The sequence below is a fragment of the Delphinus delphis genome, chromosome 3 (genome assembly GCF_949987515.2).
Source record: "Delphinus delphis chromosome 3, mDelDel1.2, whole genome shotgun sequence".
In the NCBI taxonomy this organism is placed as follows: Eukaryota; Metazoa; Chordata; class Mammalia; order Artiodactyla; family Delphinidae; genus Delphinus; species Delphinus delphis.
Genome location: NC_082685.1, coordinates 110,505,864 through 110,520,430, shown reverse-complemented (window position 1 = coordinate 110,520,430; position 14,567 = coordinate 110,505,864). Strand labels below are relative to the sequence as shown.

Here is a 14,567-nt window from a genome sequence, read left to right as displayed (position 1 = left end):
TCAACCACTGGGCCACTAGGGAAGCCCAAGAATCTATTTTAGAGGTGTTCCAATATTGTTCTAGGGGTATTCCAAGCATTCTGTATTCATACTTTACTACATTATCTTCATATTCCTGAGCTGTTGGAAAATAACTCCAGGTGAAGTAAGCAGCAATTAGGCAGAAGAATACATTCTATCTAAAGATGTTGGAAGACAAAGTATTGACTAGCTCTTGTGGTAGGTAACAACCTGAGACTGAATTAGGACAGGGAACTGCTCCACAGACACAGTCCTTAAGTGGGAAGCAAGAGATAAGGCTCCAGACTATTTTTGTTTATGCAGAATGTTTGACTATATGCTGTGATTACAAGTTCAGGTAAAAATGATAGAAGCAGCAGACTAGGTATTTAAGCAACTTGGGTACTCATATAACTCTCCTTTTATAGGTGTGTAACCTTGGTCTTAAGTCACCAAGTTTCACATATCTATGGTGAAGGTGTTGATAATGCATACCATGCCTATTCTATAGGATTGCTGGGCAGATAAATAGAACACTTGGAAAAAGCACTTTGAAATTAACACAACGTCGTATAAATATGAGTGATTGTGGTCACGTGTGCATGGGGGAGAGAAGAAGCAAAACAGACCATGTATTTGATTAATATTGCCATGTGAAGTGAGAGAAACATTTAAATATCTGTTATTCTCTCATTTAATTTCCACAAGTCTTCCGAGGAGGTACTGTATTTCCTTATGTTTATTATTCAAGGGAATTTAGCCCAAGAACAGTTAAGTTTCTTCTGAAAGTTACATGTTGATGGGTAGAAGTGAGAATTTAACTCCAAACTGTCTAACTCCAAACCCCCTGCTGTTATTTTTTCCCCTTCAGTGCACTACTGTATTGATCTTATGGTTGCATAAATATTATCATACATTTTTAAAAGCTAGAGATTTAAGATGGCAGAATCATTTTGCTATGTAAGCAACAGAAGTAGTTATTATTTGTTAGAAACCCTAAAATAAAGGATCAGATCAATATTCAAATATGTTAGCATTTAAAGGCCAAAGAAAAACCAGAGAAACCAAAAGAACTATATTGAGAGGAGATTCTGAGTAAATAGATTGCTCATTTGTCATAAGAACTCAACAGATTTTTAAGACTAAATCAAGAAATGGTAACGTTCTTGAATGGAGGTAACTACCCAGGAGCAGGTTCCAAGTTGGTTGCATTTAGTCATTGGGATTAAGGGTGGGGGGAGAGCTGAGCATGAGAAACTGCTCTTTTCCACTATCAGCCTCTCTGTACAGTTTTAATTTTCAAGTATGTACTCATATTATTGTCAAAAAATTGAGGCAAATGTTACTGAGATACTTCTTGCAAAGAGGGTTATGATATAGTAGCATTACAAAAGTATTAATCACCTCTGAACGTATTAAAGAAACTACTAGAGAATGTACACTAATCTAAAGACTACATTAGGTACTGTGTAATCACATTGCCTGACTCTTTTATGATAGTTAAAGCATGTCTGACCTATTAGGCATAAGGATCATAGGATGGTTGGGTTCATTTGTATAAGGACCCAAGATGAGCCAGCACCATGCTATTATCAGTGATAAACTTCTTTAACTGGAAGATACTAGGTGTTTGATTGTCAAGAAATGTTTCTTGAATGAGGCCTCTATTGTGGCAAACTAAAAAGTTCTTACTTTTTCTGTGTGGTGGCAAGGAGAAGTTGGGTGTCTTCTTTGGGGCTTAGTTAGTTAAGCCCAGCGCTAACTGATTTTGCTCCAGCACTAACCTTAGCAGAATCAGCTCCATGCTAATGTCTAGGATTTATTTCATCCTACCATTATCATTAAAATACGTTTGGAGAACTCAAAAGTACATGAATTTAAATAATTTTTAAATACCCTTTAATGGTTATGGTTCTGATTTCAACTAACATACCTAGGAAAAACCGTGACAGAATAAAGTTTTATAGAAACTTAGAAATTTAATAACACTGGACGATGTGAAAAGAGTATTTTTTTAAGTAAGTTTTAAAATTAACCTGAAAACTCAGTTTCATCTTCAGAAAGTTATTTCTGAGAATGACTATTTAAAATTCTTATTGGAGACATTAGAGAGAATCTAACATACTGTTGAATTATATTTTAGAGCTGTTATAGGTAGTTTATTATGAGGGTAGCATTTGTTTGTTTATCTTTGAGTGTGTGATCAGTGGAATCTAAGACTTTCAATTCTTTAGTATCAAGTTGTTTCATGTCTTAATGTCTCAATGTCTTTTTAAAAATTATCAATAGCTGTATATGATCGAATGCGAGCAGATCAGAAGAAATTTGGTAAAGCATCATGGGCAGCAGCTGCTGAACGTATGGAAAAACTCCAGTATGCAGTTTCTAAGGAGACTCTGCAGATGATGAGAGCTAAAGAGATCTGTTTGGAACAGAGGAAACATGCACTAAAAGAAGAGGTAACAGGGCTTCCTTGGTGGCGCAGTGGTTGGGAGTCCGCCTGCCGATGCAGGGGACACGGGTTCGTGCCCCGGTCCGGGAGGATCCCACATTCCGCGGAGCGGCTGGGCCCGTGAGCCATGGCCGCTGAGCCTGCGCGTCCGGAGCCTGTGCTCCGCAGCGGGAGAGGCCACACAGTGAGAGGCCCGTGTACCGGGAAAATTAAAATAAAGAAGAGGTAATAAAAGCCGTGAGAAAAATATATTTAAAAAATTTTTTTAATAAGATGTGCTATTTGACTTTTTTTTGGTATAAGACTTAAATTTTTCTGACTCTACAGAAAGTTGTTAATTTTGCAGTACCTCCATGAGATGATGATAACTTTCACAATGGGGCCTCTGATAGAAGAGTTAGAGTTACGGCATTTTCACAGCATGCCAGCATGACTGTAGGCAGCAACTGTTAAAAGAAAAAGGAGCACTCATTTCCTATCTCCCCTTCGGTCCTCCCCACACCTAGGCAACTATTTTCTGTCTCTATAGATTTGCTGTTCTCGACATTTCATATAAATGGAATCATAAAAGATGTAACTTTTTTAATGCTTTTTCCCCCACAGAGTGTAATGTTTTCAAGGTGCATCCATATTGTAGCATGCATCATTACTTAATTTACTTTTTTTGGCCGAATGATACACCACGTTTTGTGCATTCATCAGTTGATGAACTTTGGGGTTCTTTCTACTTTTGGAGCTTTACGAATAAAGCTGCTGTGAACATCCATGCGCAAGGTTTTCATTTATCTTGGCATGAAATGCTATTTAACCTATTGAGGAACTATCAGACTGTTTTCCAAAGCAGCTGTACCATTTACATTCCCACCAGCAGTGTACAAAGGATAGAATTTCTCCACATCTTTCTTTACGTTACACTAAACAGTCTTTTATATATATTTTATATATATATATATATATATATATATAATATATATAAAATAATAGCCATCCTGGTGGGTGTGAAGTGGTATCTCGTGGCTTTGATTTGCCTTTCTCTGATGGCATTTATGTCCATTATCTTTCCATGTGCTTATTGGCCACTTATATATTTTCTTTGGAGAAGTGTCTGTTCAGGTCATTTGCCCATTAAAAATTTTTTTGTGTGTGTGGGAGCTGTGCTGCTAGGCTTGCGGGATCCACCGGACTGCCGGGAAACTCCCTAAAATTGGGTTTTCTAAATCACTGAATTGAAAGTGTTCTTTACATATTCCAGATACAAGTCTTATCAAATATATGATTTGCAAATATTTGTTCCCATTCTGTGGCTTGACCACATTGGCTTCTAAATACATTGAGTATGTATGTGTGAAAGTTGTATATTCTCTAGAGAAGAACAAAATGTCATCACTGCTTTTATTCATACAGCTTTATGTAAAATATATTCTATGAATGTGCATATGCATGTCTAACTCTTGTTTAGAAAATAGTGTATGAGGTGATCTGTAATATTTTAAGGGTACGATCTAGAAAAATCTTTTTGTTAATGGATTTTAAATTATGGATTTAGATTTGTTAATGGATTTATTTTTCCCTTACATTTTCTGATTTGCTACTGTTGTTAAAGGAAAAATTAGAACTTGTTCTGAACTTTTCCACACTATTCAGAATCTCTTCACAGATTTCAGCTCCATCTCTCCTTCACCTGAGGCATTTCCACTCTAATCTTCTTTTCTAGTTAGCTTTCTCCTTTATGTTACTAGGTATCTGGAATTTTCTTAAGGTCTTGAACTTTAAAACTTGATATGCTAGCATTTTATTGACTGAAATAGAGTGCCACTGTCTTCATCAGATTGACTAGCTTTATTCTAACCAGGATGAATTGTAATGACAATATAGGGTGCCCAAAAGAGCTGCTGAGGTAAGATTTATAACTATGTGCTATTGCAAGAACATTTCTTACTGGAATTGGTCTCCTATGGTAGGGGAAGGGTGAGGCTGAAATGGGCCAGGGAGTCTGGCATGTTTATCTGTGGGGTCATTTTCCCTGGGGTTATCCTTAATAGTACCTTAATAGTCTGTTTTTGAATGTTCTCGATTGTGTTTGAATTCTTCAGAGGATTTGGTAAAGCTGTCAGTTAGTCATTCTTGCCAGGTTTATGCCTGTTGAATGATACAATATATGCATTGTGCTTTTTATACATATCTGTGATGATGGCTGCACTAGTTTTATTAGCATTAATTTAACATGACCACATGACTCAGGAGAAACAGACCAAATGTGATTTATTAAGCCCATCCCAAACAAATCCCTTGCTTTATAGTACAGTACAACTCTGTGGTTTAAATTATGGGGAGACTTTTGTTCTTTAAAAAAAATGTTGATATGTCACATCTCCTTAGGTTATTTTAAAAACAAAAACGTCTTCCTGATGTGACAGTGGTATTTGCCATGGTATAATGCTAAACATCAAACAGTTTCTAAAGTAACACTGAAACATTAAATATCACCCAGGCAAGCAAAATTACATTTGACTTAAGAATTTTTTAACCACACTTAGGAGTAAGTACTATTCCTTTTTAACCGAGTCTTGATTATCGTCATTCTCACCTCTTTTAAGTCACAGACTCTTGTCCCTTTATGAATTTGAAAGCTAGGAACACTGTACTCAGAGAAAAATATACATGTTCACACAGCTTTATACACAAATTTAGTAGGTTCTTAAATTATCTGTACACGAGCCTCTGATCCCACATTGTCTGCTGGTGTTCAGTTGCTTCATGGATTTATCCTGTCTGATTAGTTAGTATTCATTTCTAATCATAGCTTAATTTCTTGTTCCCTCAAACTAGATATGTCCTTATTTTTATTTTCAATGCAGATGCAGAGTTTGCAGGGCGGTACAGAAGCCATCGCTCAGTTGGATCAATTAGAAGCTGATTATTATGATCTGCAACTTCAGTTGTATGAAGTGCAGTTTGAAATCTTAAAGTGTGAAGAGTTACTGTTGACAGCACAACTGGAAAGCATCAAAAGACTTATATCGGGTATGATGTGTGTCTAATACATAAGTCCACAAAAAGACATTTGAATGAATGGTGGAATTTCCCCATGTATTTGTTTGCATACATAGGGAAAATGTACATGGACACCAGTTTTATTTCTTCTGTTGAGGTTAAGAAAACTTAATGTAAAGTCAAACAAGTGATTTAGTAGATGTAGCAGTGCAACTATGTTATTCCTTCCTACTTACTTTGTAAGTAACTTGCTTTGTTGCTTCAGCCAGAATCTGTATTCTCAGATTTTTTATTTGGGAAACAAGGTTCTTGGCATTTTATATTGAGCACTTAACTATGTGCCAGACACTGGCACACACATTCCCCCAAAGAGGTATATTTCCTAATCCGTATTTTACAAAGGGGTAATGGCTTTGCCTGAGGTTATAGAATCAGTGAGTGGATCAGAGCCCTGTTCTGTCTGGCTCCATAGCCCATGCTCTTAACCACTACCCCTTGTTGCTGTTTTGTAACAGAAAAGAGAGATGAAGTGGTATACTATGACACTTATGAAAGCATGGAGGCCATGCTGGAGAAGGAAGAGATGGCAGTGTCTGTGCATTTACAGAGAGAAGAGCTACAGAAACTTCAGCAGAAAGCACGCCAGCTGGAGGCAAGACGTGGACGGGTTTCAGCCAAGAAAGCATACCTCAGAAATAAAAAGGTATAATAGTTACATATTAATTGAATATAACCTTAATTTTACATCTTGCTTTTATTCCATTAAGTAATCTTTTATTTATTTATTTTTCCATTACTTAATCTTTGACCCATATCCAATAATTCTAACGCAATTTGTCACTAATACACATACCTTTTAAAACTGAGTAAGAGTTATATCTTCTCAATACTTGGGCCATTGTATTGACATTATATGGTTGTCTGAGCATTATCCTCTTAAACACATTAGAACAGCCAGTGATGATATGCTGTTTGCCTCAGCCACCCAAAGGTGACTCTGATCATGACTACAGGATTCCATGTAATGCAATTCCCGGCTCCTTTTTATTTTAAGGAGGCCAGGGATGCTCTACAATTAAGTTGACTGGTTCTGACCTCAGTCTTCAAGGAAATTTTTATTTATATATAAAAGTGTGTACCAATTTAATCTATATTCTTCACTCTTCATTCTTATAGTAAACTAAATCTGAGGTAGGGAAACTCAGCCCTGTAGATTCTGCCCATTTACACCACAGCCTCTGATCTGCTGTGACCTATCACAGCACACAGCCAAGGGTCTCTGAATGGTCTTACCCCCTGTCCTCCCCTTTCCCTGCCCCCAGACCCCCAAATCCAACGGCTTAGGTGACAGAACTGCAGAGGGAAGGAGGAATGACAAAAGAAGGCTGGAAAGAGAGGAACTTGGAAACACTGTTCTGAGAAGAACGATCAATCATACTTTACCAAAGATCAGAATGACTCTCTTTGTAACAGCACCCTACGTTCCTTGTGGTCTGCATGTCAGCATCCCCAGGGTCACAGGCTCCATGGTTAACCTGGCACCCACAATAGAATTTCATACCCAGGGGTAGTTCTCTGGCTATAAGTAAATCATGCCCTGCTTCTCCTCTTGAAAGAACAAAGACGGTCTCTGGCTATGCCATGAGGACTTGAGGTCTATGCTTTGTGATTAAACTTTTCAGGAAGAATAATAGAAATAACATTGTTCTTCATGTATGTTGTCTTCTTTTATTCTCCCAGTAGCCAAAAAGCATTCTGATACTTGATTTGGTGGCAAACCCAGACCTGAACATTTCTTTGTCCTACTTACTTTGACTATTCATCTGTTTTCACTGCAAAAACATCAGTAATACTTATTATGGGGTGTTGTGTCAGATCCTGCTGGAGTTACTAGGCAATAGATGGTGTATGCAACATATCACCTTTCTAAAATTAAAAAAAAAATTAATTTTGAAACACATCTGAGTTCTGTTCTTGATAAGGAATTGTAGACTTGTATCCTCATTTTATAACCAGAGGAACTAAGGCTTCCAGTCATTAAATAAATTACCTAAGGAAAAGCAGCTAGTATGGGTCAAAGCAGGATACTATCCTAGGTCTGTGTGACTTGGAAGCCTGAGCCATTATATCACTATATCATGCCACTTCTCCCCCTTGGAGACTGCCTTGGACAGGTTCGATCTGTGATCAATACTTGTTAGGCAGTAGAGTCAACACAGTGTGGGTAAAGATAGGAAGGAGATAAAAGAGCTGCTTTAAAATACAGCTTCCTGGCCTGAAAGGTTATTCATGTATGACTTACCGAGGTTATAAGAGTAATCTTTTGGTATAGCTTTGAGAGTGTTAGAAACTGTTTATCTGGAGGACTTCTCCAGAAGGACCCAGAGAAAATGAAGACTTAGCATGGTGCCACTAGGAAGTTGCCAGATGATAGGGTATGTGTAAAGAGCACATGTCTCTTAATATTATTTTCATGTAAATCTGTAGCATACGATTATTGTACTTTCTAGTCTTTAAGGTCTCTTTTTAGCTCTGAAGTCTATGATCAGAAGATTCAGATTTCGTGATATTGTTTAAACCAATCCGGGCAAAATCATGTTCTTTAATTCATCAGAAAGCACTTAAGAAACAGAGTTTAAGTCAAGAGTTATGTGTCCTTTTTTTGCTCAGACTAGTTTAAAGAGTACAATAATACTTAGAATCTTCTGGCCACAGTCTTCAGATTTGAAAGAGACTTTTGAGACTATCTAGGTACACCCCCCTTCCGCTCTACCATGCCCCATTCCTTCCCTTCCAAAAGGAAAAATCAGGAATTCTACAGATGTAAAAGAATCTTTTAAGATCCTAATTATTTGGCTTATGCTGCTTCGATATTCCGGATGAAAAACCAGAGGTAGCTTACTTGATTGATATTTTGCTGTGTAGGTATATGTTAAGATTAAAATTTAATTTATCAAATTGAATTAGATTTTGAGTCTTTCAAGTTTCACTTATATTAAAACACATTTCATGTATTTATAGGAAATTTGTATTGCAAAACACAATGAAAAATTCCAACAGCGCCTTCGGAGTGAAGATGAATATAGAACCCACCACACAGTACAACTAGTAAGTTTGCACTCTGAAAGACTTAGAATAAAACTTCGAATTTTACATATCTCAAAGTGAATAAAATCTGTAGAGAATAAGAAAATGTTATAGCTAGATGTTAGCATTAAGTCACTGTTCAGCCATTCCTCAGTGTCCATGGGGAAATTGGTTCCAGGACACCTGCCCTTCCAACTCCTCCAACCTCCCCACCAAAATCTGTGGATGCTCCAGTCCCTTATATAAAATAGCCTAGTACTTGCATGTAACTTGTGCACATCCTCCTGTATTCTTCATCTCTAGATTACATGTAATACCTTATATAATGTAAATGCTATGTAAGTAGTTGCCAGTAGGCAAATTCTTCGAGTTTTGCTTTTTGGAACCTTCTGTGGTTTTTTTGCCCCCTGAGTATTTTCAATCCGAGGTTGTTTGAACCCAAGGATGTGGAACCCACAGGTTCAGAGGCCCAGTTGTGTATATCCTTCCTTATAGCACAGCTTCCTCTACCAGTGCAGTACCGCACAAGAGTGGTATATTTGTTACAGTCTGAACCAACATTGGCACATCATTACCACCCAAAGTCCACAGTTCATCCTTTGTTCTGTACATTCTATTGTTTTTGCTAAATATATAATGATATGAATCCACCATTATAGTATCATACAGAATATTTTCACTGCCCTAAAGATTCCCTGTGCTCCACCTTTTCATACCCCTCTCTCCACAAACTCATGGCAACCACTGATCTTTTGTTTTGCCTTTCCCCCTAACATTTAATTGGAACCCTATATGTTGCTGTTTCATATTGGTTTATGTAACTTGTAATTTGCACTTAAGGTTCCTCTTTGTATTTGCATGGCATGGTAGATTATTTCTTAGCACTGAACAATATTCCATTGTCTGGATATACCACAGTTTATTTGTCCATTCACCTGGTGAAGACATCTTGCTTCCAAGTTTTGACACTTAAGAATAAAGCTGATAATATGGGAAGGTTTTTGTGTGCACGTTAAGTTTTCAGCTCTTTTGGGTAAAATAGCAAAGAGCGTGATTGCTGGATCTTATGGGAAGAGTGTGCTTACCTTGTAGGAAACTGCCAAACTGTCTTCCAAAGTGGCTGCACCATTTTATGTTCTCACTAGCAATGAATTTAGAGTTCCGTGTGCTCCACATCCTCCATTTAATGTTGTCAGTGTTTTGGAATTTAGCCATTCTAATAAGTGTGTAGTGGTACCTCATAGTTGTTTTAGTTTGCAGTTCCCTGATGGTGTAGGATGTTGGGCATGTTCTCACAAGGCTTATCTACCGGCTGTACCTCTTCTTTAGTAAGTGTTAGATATTTTGTTCATTTTTAATAAGGTTATTTATTTTCTTATTGTGGATAATAGCCCCTTTCAGATATATCTGTTGCAAATACTTGCTCCTAATCTGTGGCTTGCCTTTTCATTCTTTGGCATTATCTCAAAGAGCAGTGTTTTTTTTTTTGTTTTAATATTATTTTTTTTATACAGCAGGTTCTTACAAGTCATCTGTTTTATACATATTCGTGTATATATGTCAATCCCAATCTCCCAATTCATCCCCCCCACGTGCCGCTTTCCTCGCTTGGTGTCCATACGTTTGTTCTTTACACCTATGTCTCTGTTTTTGCCTTGCAAACTGGTTCATCTGTACCATTTTTCTAGATTCCACATATATGCGTTAATATACGATATTTGTTTTTCTCTTTCTGACTTACCACTCTGTATGACAGTCTCTAGGTACATCGGCATCTCTACAAATGACCCAATTTCGTTCTTTTTTATGGCTAATAGTTCCTTGTATATATATACCACAACTTCTTTTTTTTTTTAACATCTTTATTGGAGTATAATTGCTTTACAATGGTGTGTTAGTTTCTGCTTTATAACAAAGTGAATCAGTTATACATATACATATGTTCCCATATCTCTTCCCTCTTGCATCTCCCTCCCTCCCACCCTCCCTATCCCACCCCTCTAGGTGGTCACAAACCACCTAGCTGACCTCCCTGTGCTATGAGGCTGCTTCCCACTAGCTATCTATTTTACGTTTGGTAGTGTATATATGTCCATGCCACTCTCTCACTTCGTCCCAGCTTACCCTTCCCCCTCCCCATGTCCTCAACTCCATGTTCTAGTAGGTCTGTGTCTTTATTGGTGTCTCACCCCTAGGTTCTTCATGCATTTTTTTTTTCTTAGATTCCTTCTATATGTGTTAGCATATAGTATTTGTTTTTCTCTTTCTGACTTACTTCACTCTGTATGACAGACTCTAGGTCCATCCACCTCACCACAAATAACTCAATTGCGTTTCTTTTTAATGGCTGAGTAATATTCCATTGTATATATGTACCACAACTTCTTTATCCATTCATCTGTCGATGGGCATTTAGGCTGCTTCCATGACCTGGCTGTTGTAAATAGTGCTGCAATGAATATTGGGGTGCATGTGCTTTTTTGAATTATGGTTTTCTCTGGGTATATGCCCAGTATATGCTGGGTCATATGGTAATTCTATTTTTAGTTTCTTAAGGAACCTCCATACTGTTCTCCATAGTGGCTGTATCCATTTACATTCCCACCAGCAGTGTAAGAGGGTTTCCTTTTCTCCACACCCTCTCCAGCATTTGTTGTTTGTAGATTTTCTGATGATGCCCATTCTAACTGGTGTGAGGTGATACCTCATTGTAGTTTTGATTTGCATTTCTTTAATAATTAGTGATGTTGAGCAGCTTTTCATGTGCGTCTTGGCCATCTGTATGTCTTCTTTGGAGAGATGTCTGTTTAGGTCTTCTGCTCCCCCCCCCCCCTTTTTTTTTTGGCGGTACGCGGGCCTCTCACTGTTGTGGCCTCTCCTGTTGCAGAGCACAGGCTCTGGACACGCAGGCTCAGCGGCCATGGCTCACGGGCCCAGCCGCTCCGCGGCATGTGGGATCCTCACGGACCGGGGCATGAACCCATGTCTCCTGCATCGGCAGGTGGACTCTCAATCACTGCGCCACCAGGGAAGCCCTGCCCATTTTTTGATTGGGTTTGTTTTTTTAATATTGAGCTGCATGAACTACTTGTATATTTTGAAGATTAATCCTTTGTCCGTTGATTTGTTTGCAAATATTTTCTCCCATTCTGAGGGTTGTCTTTTCATCTTGTTTGTAGTTTCCTTTGCCGTGCAAAAGCTTTGAAGTTTCATTAGGTCCCATTTGTTTATTTTTGTTTTTATTTCCATTACTCTAGGAGGTGGGTCAAAAAAGATCTTGCTGTGATTTTTGTCAAAGGGTGTTCTTCCTATGTTTTCCTCTAGTAGTTTTATAGTGTCTGGTCTTACATTTAGGTCTTTAATCCATTTTGAGTTTATTTTTGTGTATGGTGTCAGAGAGTGTTCTAATTTCATTCTTCTACATGTAGCTGTCCAGTTTTCCCAGGACCACTTAAGAGGCTGTCTTTTCTCCAATGTATATCCTTACCTCCTTTGTCATAGATTAGTTGACCATAGGTGCGTGGGTTTATCACTGGGCTTTCTGTCCTGTTCCATTGATATATATATCTGTTTTTGTGCCAGTACCATATTGTCTTGATTACTGTACCTTTGTAGTATAGTCTGAAGTCAGGGAGTCTGATTCCTCCAGCTCCGTTTTCTCCCCTCAAGATTGCTTTGGCTATTTGGGGTCTTTTGTGTCTCCATACATTTTAAGATTTTTTTGTTCTATTTCTGTAAAAAGTGCCATTGGTAATTTGATAGGGATTGCACTGAATCTGTAGATTGCTTTGGGTAGTATAGTCATTTTCACAATATTGATTCTTCCAATCCACGAACATGATATATCTCTCCATCTGTTTGTGTCATCTTTGATTTCTTTCATCAGTGTCTTATAGTTTCCTGAGTACAGGTCTTTTACTTCTTAGGTAAGTTTATTCCTAGGTATTTTATTCTTTTTGTTGCAGTGGTGAATGGGATTGTTTCCTTAATTTCTCTTTCTGATCTTTTGTTGTTAGCATATAGGAATGCAAGAGATTTCTGTGCATTAATTTTGTATCCTGCAACTTTATACCATATTCATTGATTAGCTCTAGTAGTCTTCTGGTGGCATCTTTAGGATTCTTTATGTATAGTATCATGTCATCTGCAAACAGTGACAGTTTTACTTCTTCTTTTCCAGTTTGTATTCCTTTTATTTCTTTTTCTTCTCTGATTGCTGTGGCTAGGACTTCCAAAACTATGTTGAATAATAGTGGTGAGAGTGGACATCCTTGTCTCATTCCTGATGTTAGAGGAAATGCTTTCAGTTTTTCACCGTTGAGAATGATGTTTGTTGCGGGTTTGTCATATATGGCCTTTCTTATGTTGAGGTAGTTTCCCTCTATGCCCACTTTCTGGAGAATTTTTATCATAAAATGGTGTTGAGTTTTGTCAGAAGCTTTTTCTGCATCTGTTGAGATGATCATATACTTTTTATTCTTCCATTTGTTAATATGGTGTATCACATTGATTGACTTGTGTATATTGGAGAATCCTTGCATCCTGGGGATAAATCCCACTTGATCATGGTGTATGATCCTTTTAATTTGTTGTTGGATTCTGTTTGCTAGTATTTTGTTGAGGACTTTTGCATCTATATTCATCAGTGATATTGGTCTGTAATTTTCTTTTTTTGTAGTATCTTCGTCTGGTTTTGGTATCAGGGTGGTGGTGGCCTTGTAGAATGCGTTTGGGAGTGTTCCTTCCTCTGCAATTTTTTGGAAGAGTTTGAAAAGGATGGGTGTTAGCTCTTCTCTAAATATTTGATAGAATTCACCTGTGAAGCCATCTGGTCCTGGACTTTTGTTTGTTGGAAGATTTTTAATCACAGTTTCAATTTCATTGGTTGTGATTGGTCTGTTCATATTTTCTATTTCTTCCTTGTTCAGTCTTGGAAGGTTATACCTTTCTAAGAATTTGTCCATTTCTTCCAGGTTGTCTGTTTTGTTGGCATAGAGTTCCTTGTAGTAGTCTCCTAGGATGCTTTGTATTTCTGTGGTGTCTGTTGTAACTTCTCCTTTTTCATTTCTAATTTTATTGATTTGAGTCCTCTCTTTTTCTTGATGAGTCTGGCTAAAGGCTTATCAATTTTGTTTATCTTCTCAAAGAACCAGCTTTTAGTTTTATTGATCTTTGCTATTGTTTTCTTTGTTTCTGTTTCATTTATTTCTGATCTGATCTTTATGATTTCTTTCCTTCTACTAACTTTGGGTTTGTTTGTTCTTCTTTCTCTAGGTGTAAGGTTAGATTGTTTGACATTTTTCTTGTTTCTTAAGTTAGGATTGTATTGCTATAAACTTCCCTCTTAGAACTGCTTTTACTGCATCCCATAGGTTTTGGATCATTGCGTTTTCATTGTCATTTGTCCCTAGGTATTTTTTGATTTCCTGTTGACTTCTTCAGTGATCTCTTGGTTATTTAGTAACGTATTGTTTAGCCTCCATGTGTTTGTGTTTTTTACGGTTTTTTCCCTGTAATTTATTTCTAATCTCATAGCATTGTGGTCGGAAACGATGCTTGATATGATTTCAGTTTTCTTATATTTACCAAGGCTTGATTTGTGACCCAAGATGTGATCTGTCCTGGAGAGTGTTCTGTATACACTTGAGAAGAAAGTGTAATCTGTTATCAGATGGAATGTCCTATAAATATCAATTAAATCTATCTGGTCTGTTGTGTCATTTAAAGCTTGTGTTTCCCTATTAAGTTTCTGTCTGGATGCTCTGTCCATTGGTGTAAGTGAGGTGTTAAAGTCCCCCACTGTTGTTGTGTTACTGTTGATTTCCTCTTTTATAGCTGTTAGCATTTTCCTTATGTATTGAGGTGTTCCTATGTTGGGTGCATATATATTTATAATTGTTATATCTTCTTTTTGGATTGATCCCTTGATCATTATGTAGTGTCCTTCCTTGTCTCTTGTAATAGTCTTTATTTTAAAGTCTATTTTATCTGATATGAGTATTGCTGCTCCAGCTTTCTTTTGATTTCCATTTGC

The 14,567-nt window shown here is 37.4% G+C and overlaps 1 protein-coding gene across 2 annotated transcripts in view; it reads left to right on the top strand.

Moving 5' to 3' along the window:
- JMY (junction mediating and regulatory protein, p53 cofactor) overlaps positions 1-14,567 on the top strand; it is a 74,128-nt gene that overhangs the window by 42,826 nt on the left and 16,735 nt on the right. For both annotated transcript variants that reach the window (XM_060009248.1, XM_060009247.1), the window contains exons 4-7: positions 2,290-2,459; positions 5,311-5,476; positions 5,962-6,149; positions 8,468-8,554. In XM_060009248.1, the coding sequence (XP_059865231.1) occupies positions 2,290-2,459; positions 5,311-5,476; positions 5,962-6,149; positions 8,468-8,554 (611 nt within the window). The remainder of the gene's footprint in view (positions 1-2,289; positions 2,460-5,310; positions 5,477-5,961; positions 6,150-8,467; positions 8,555-14,567) is intronic.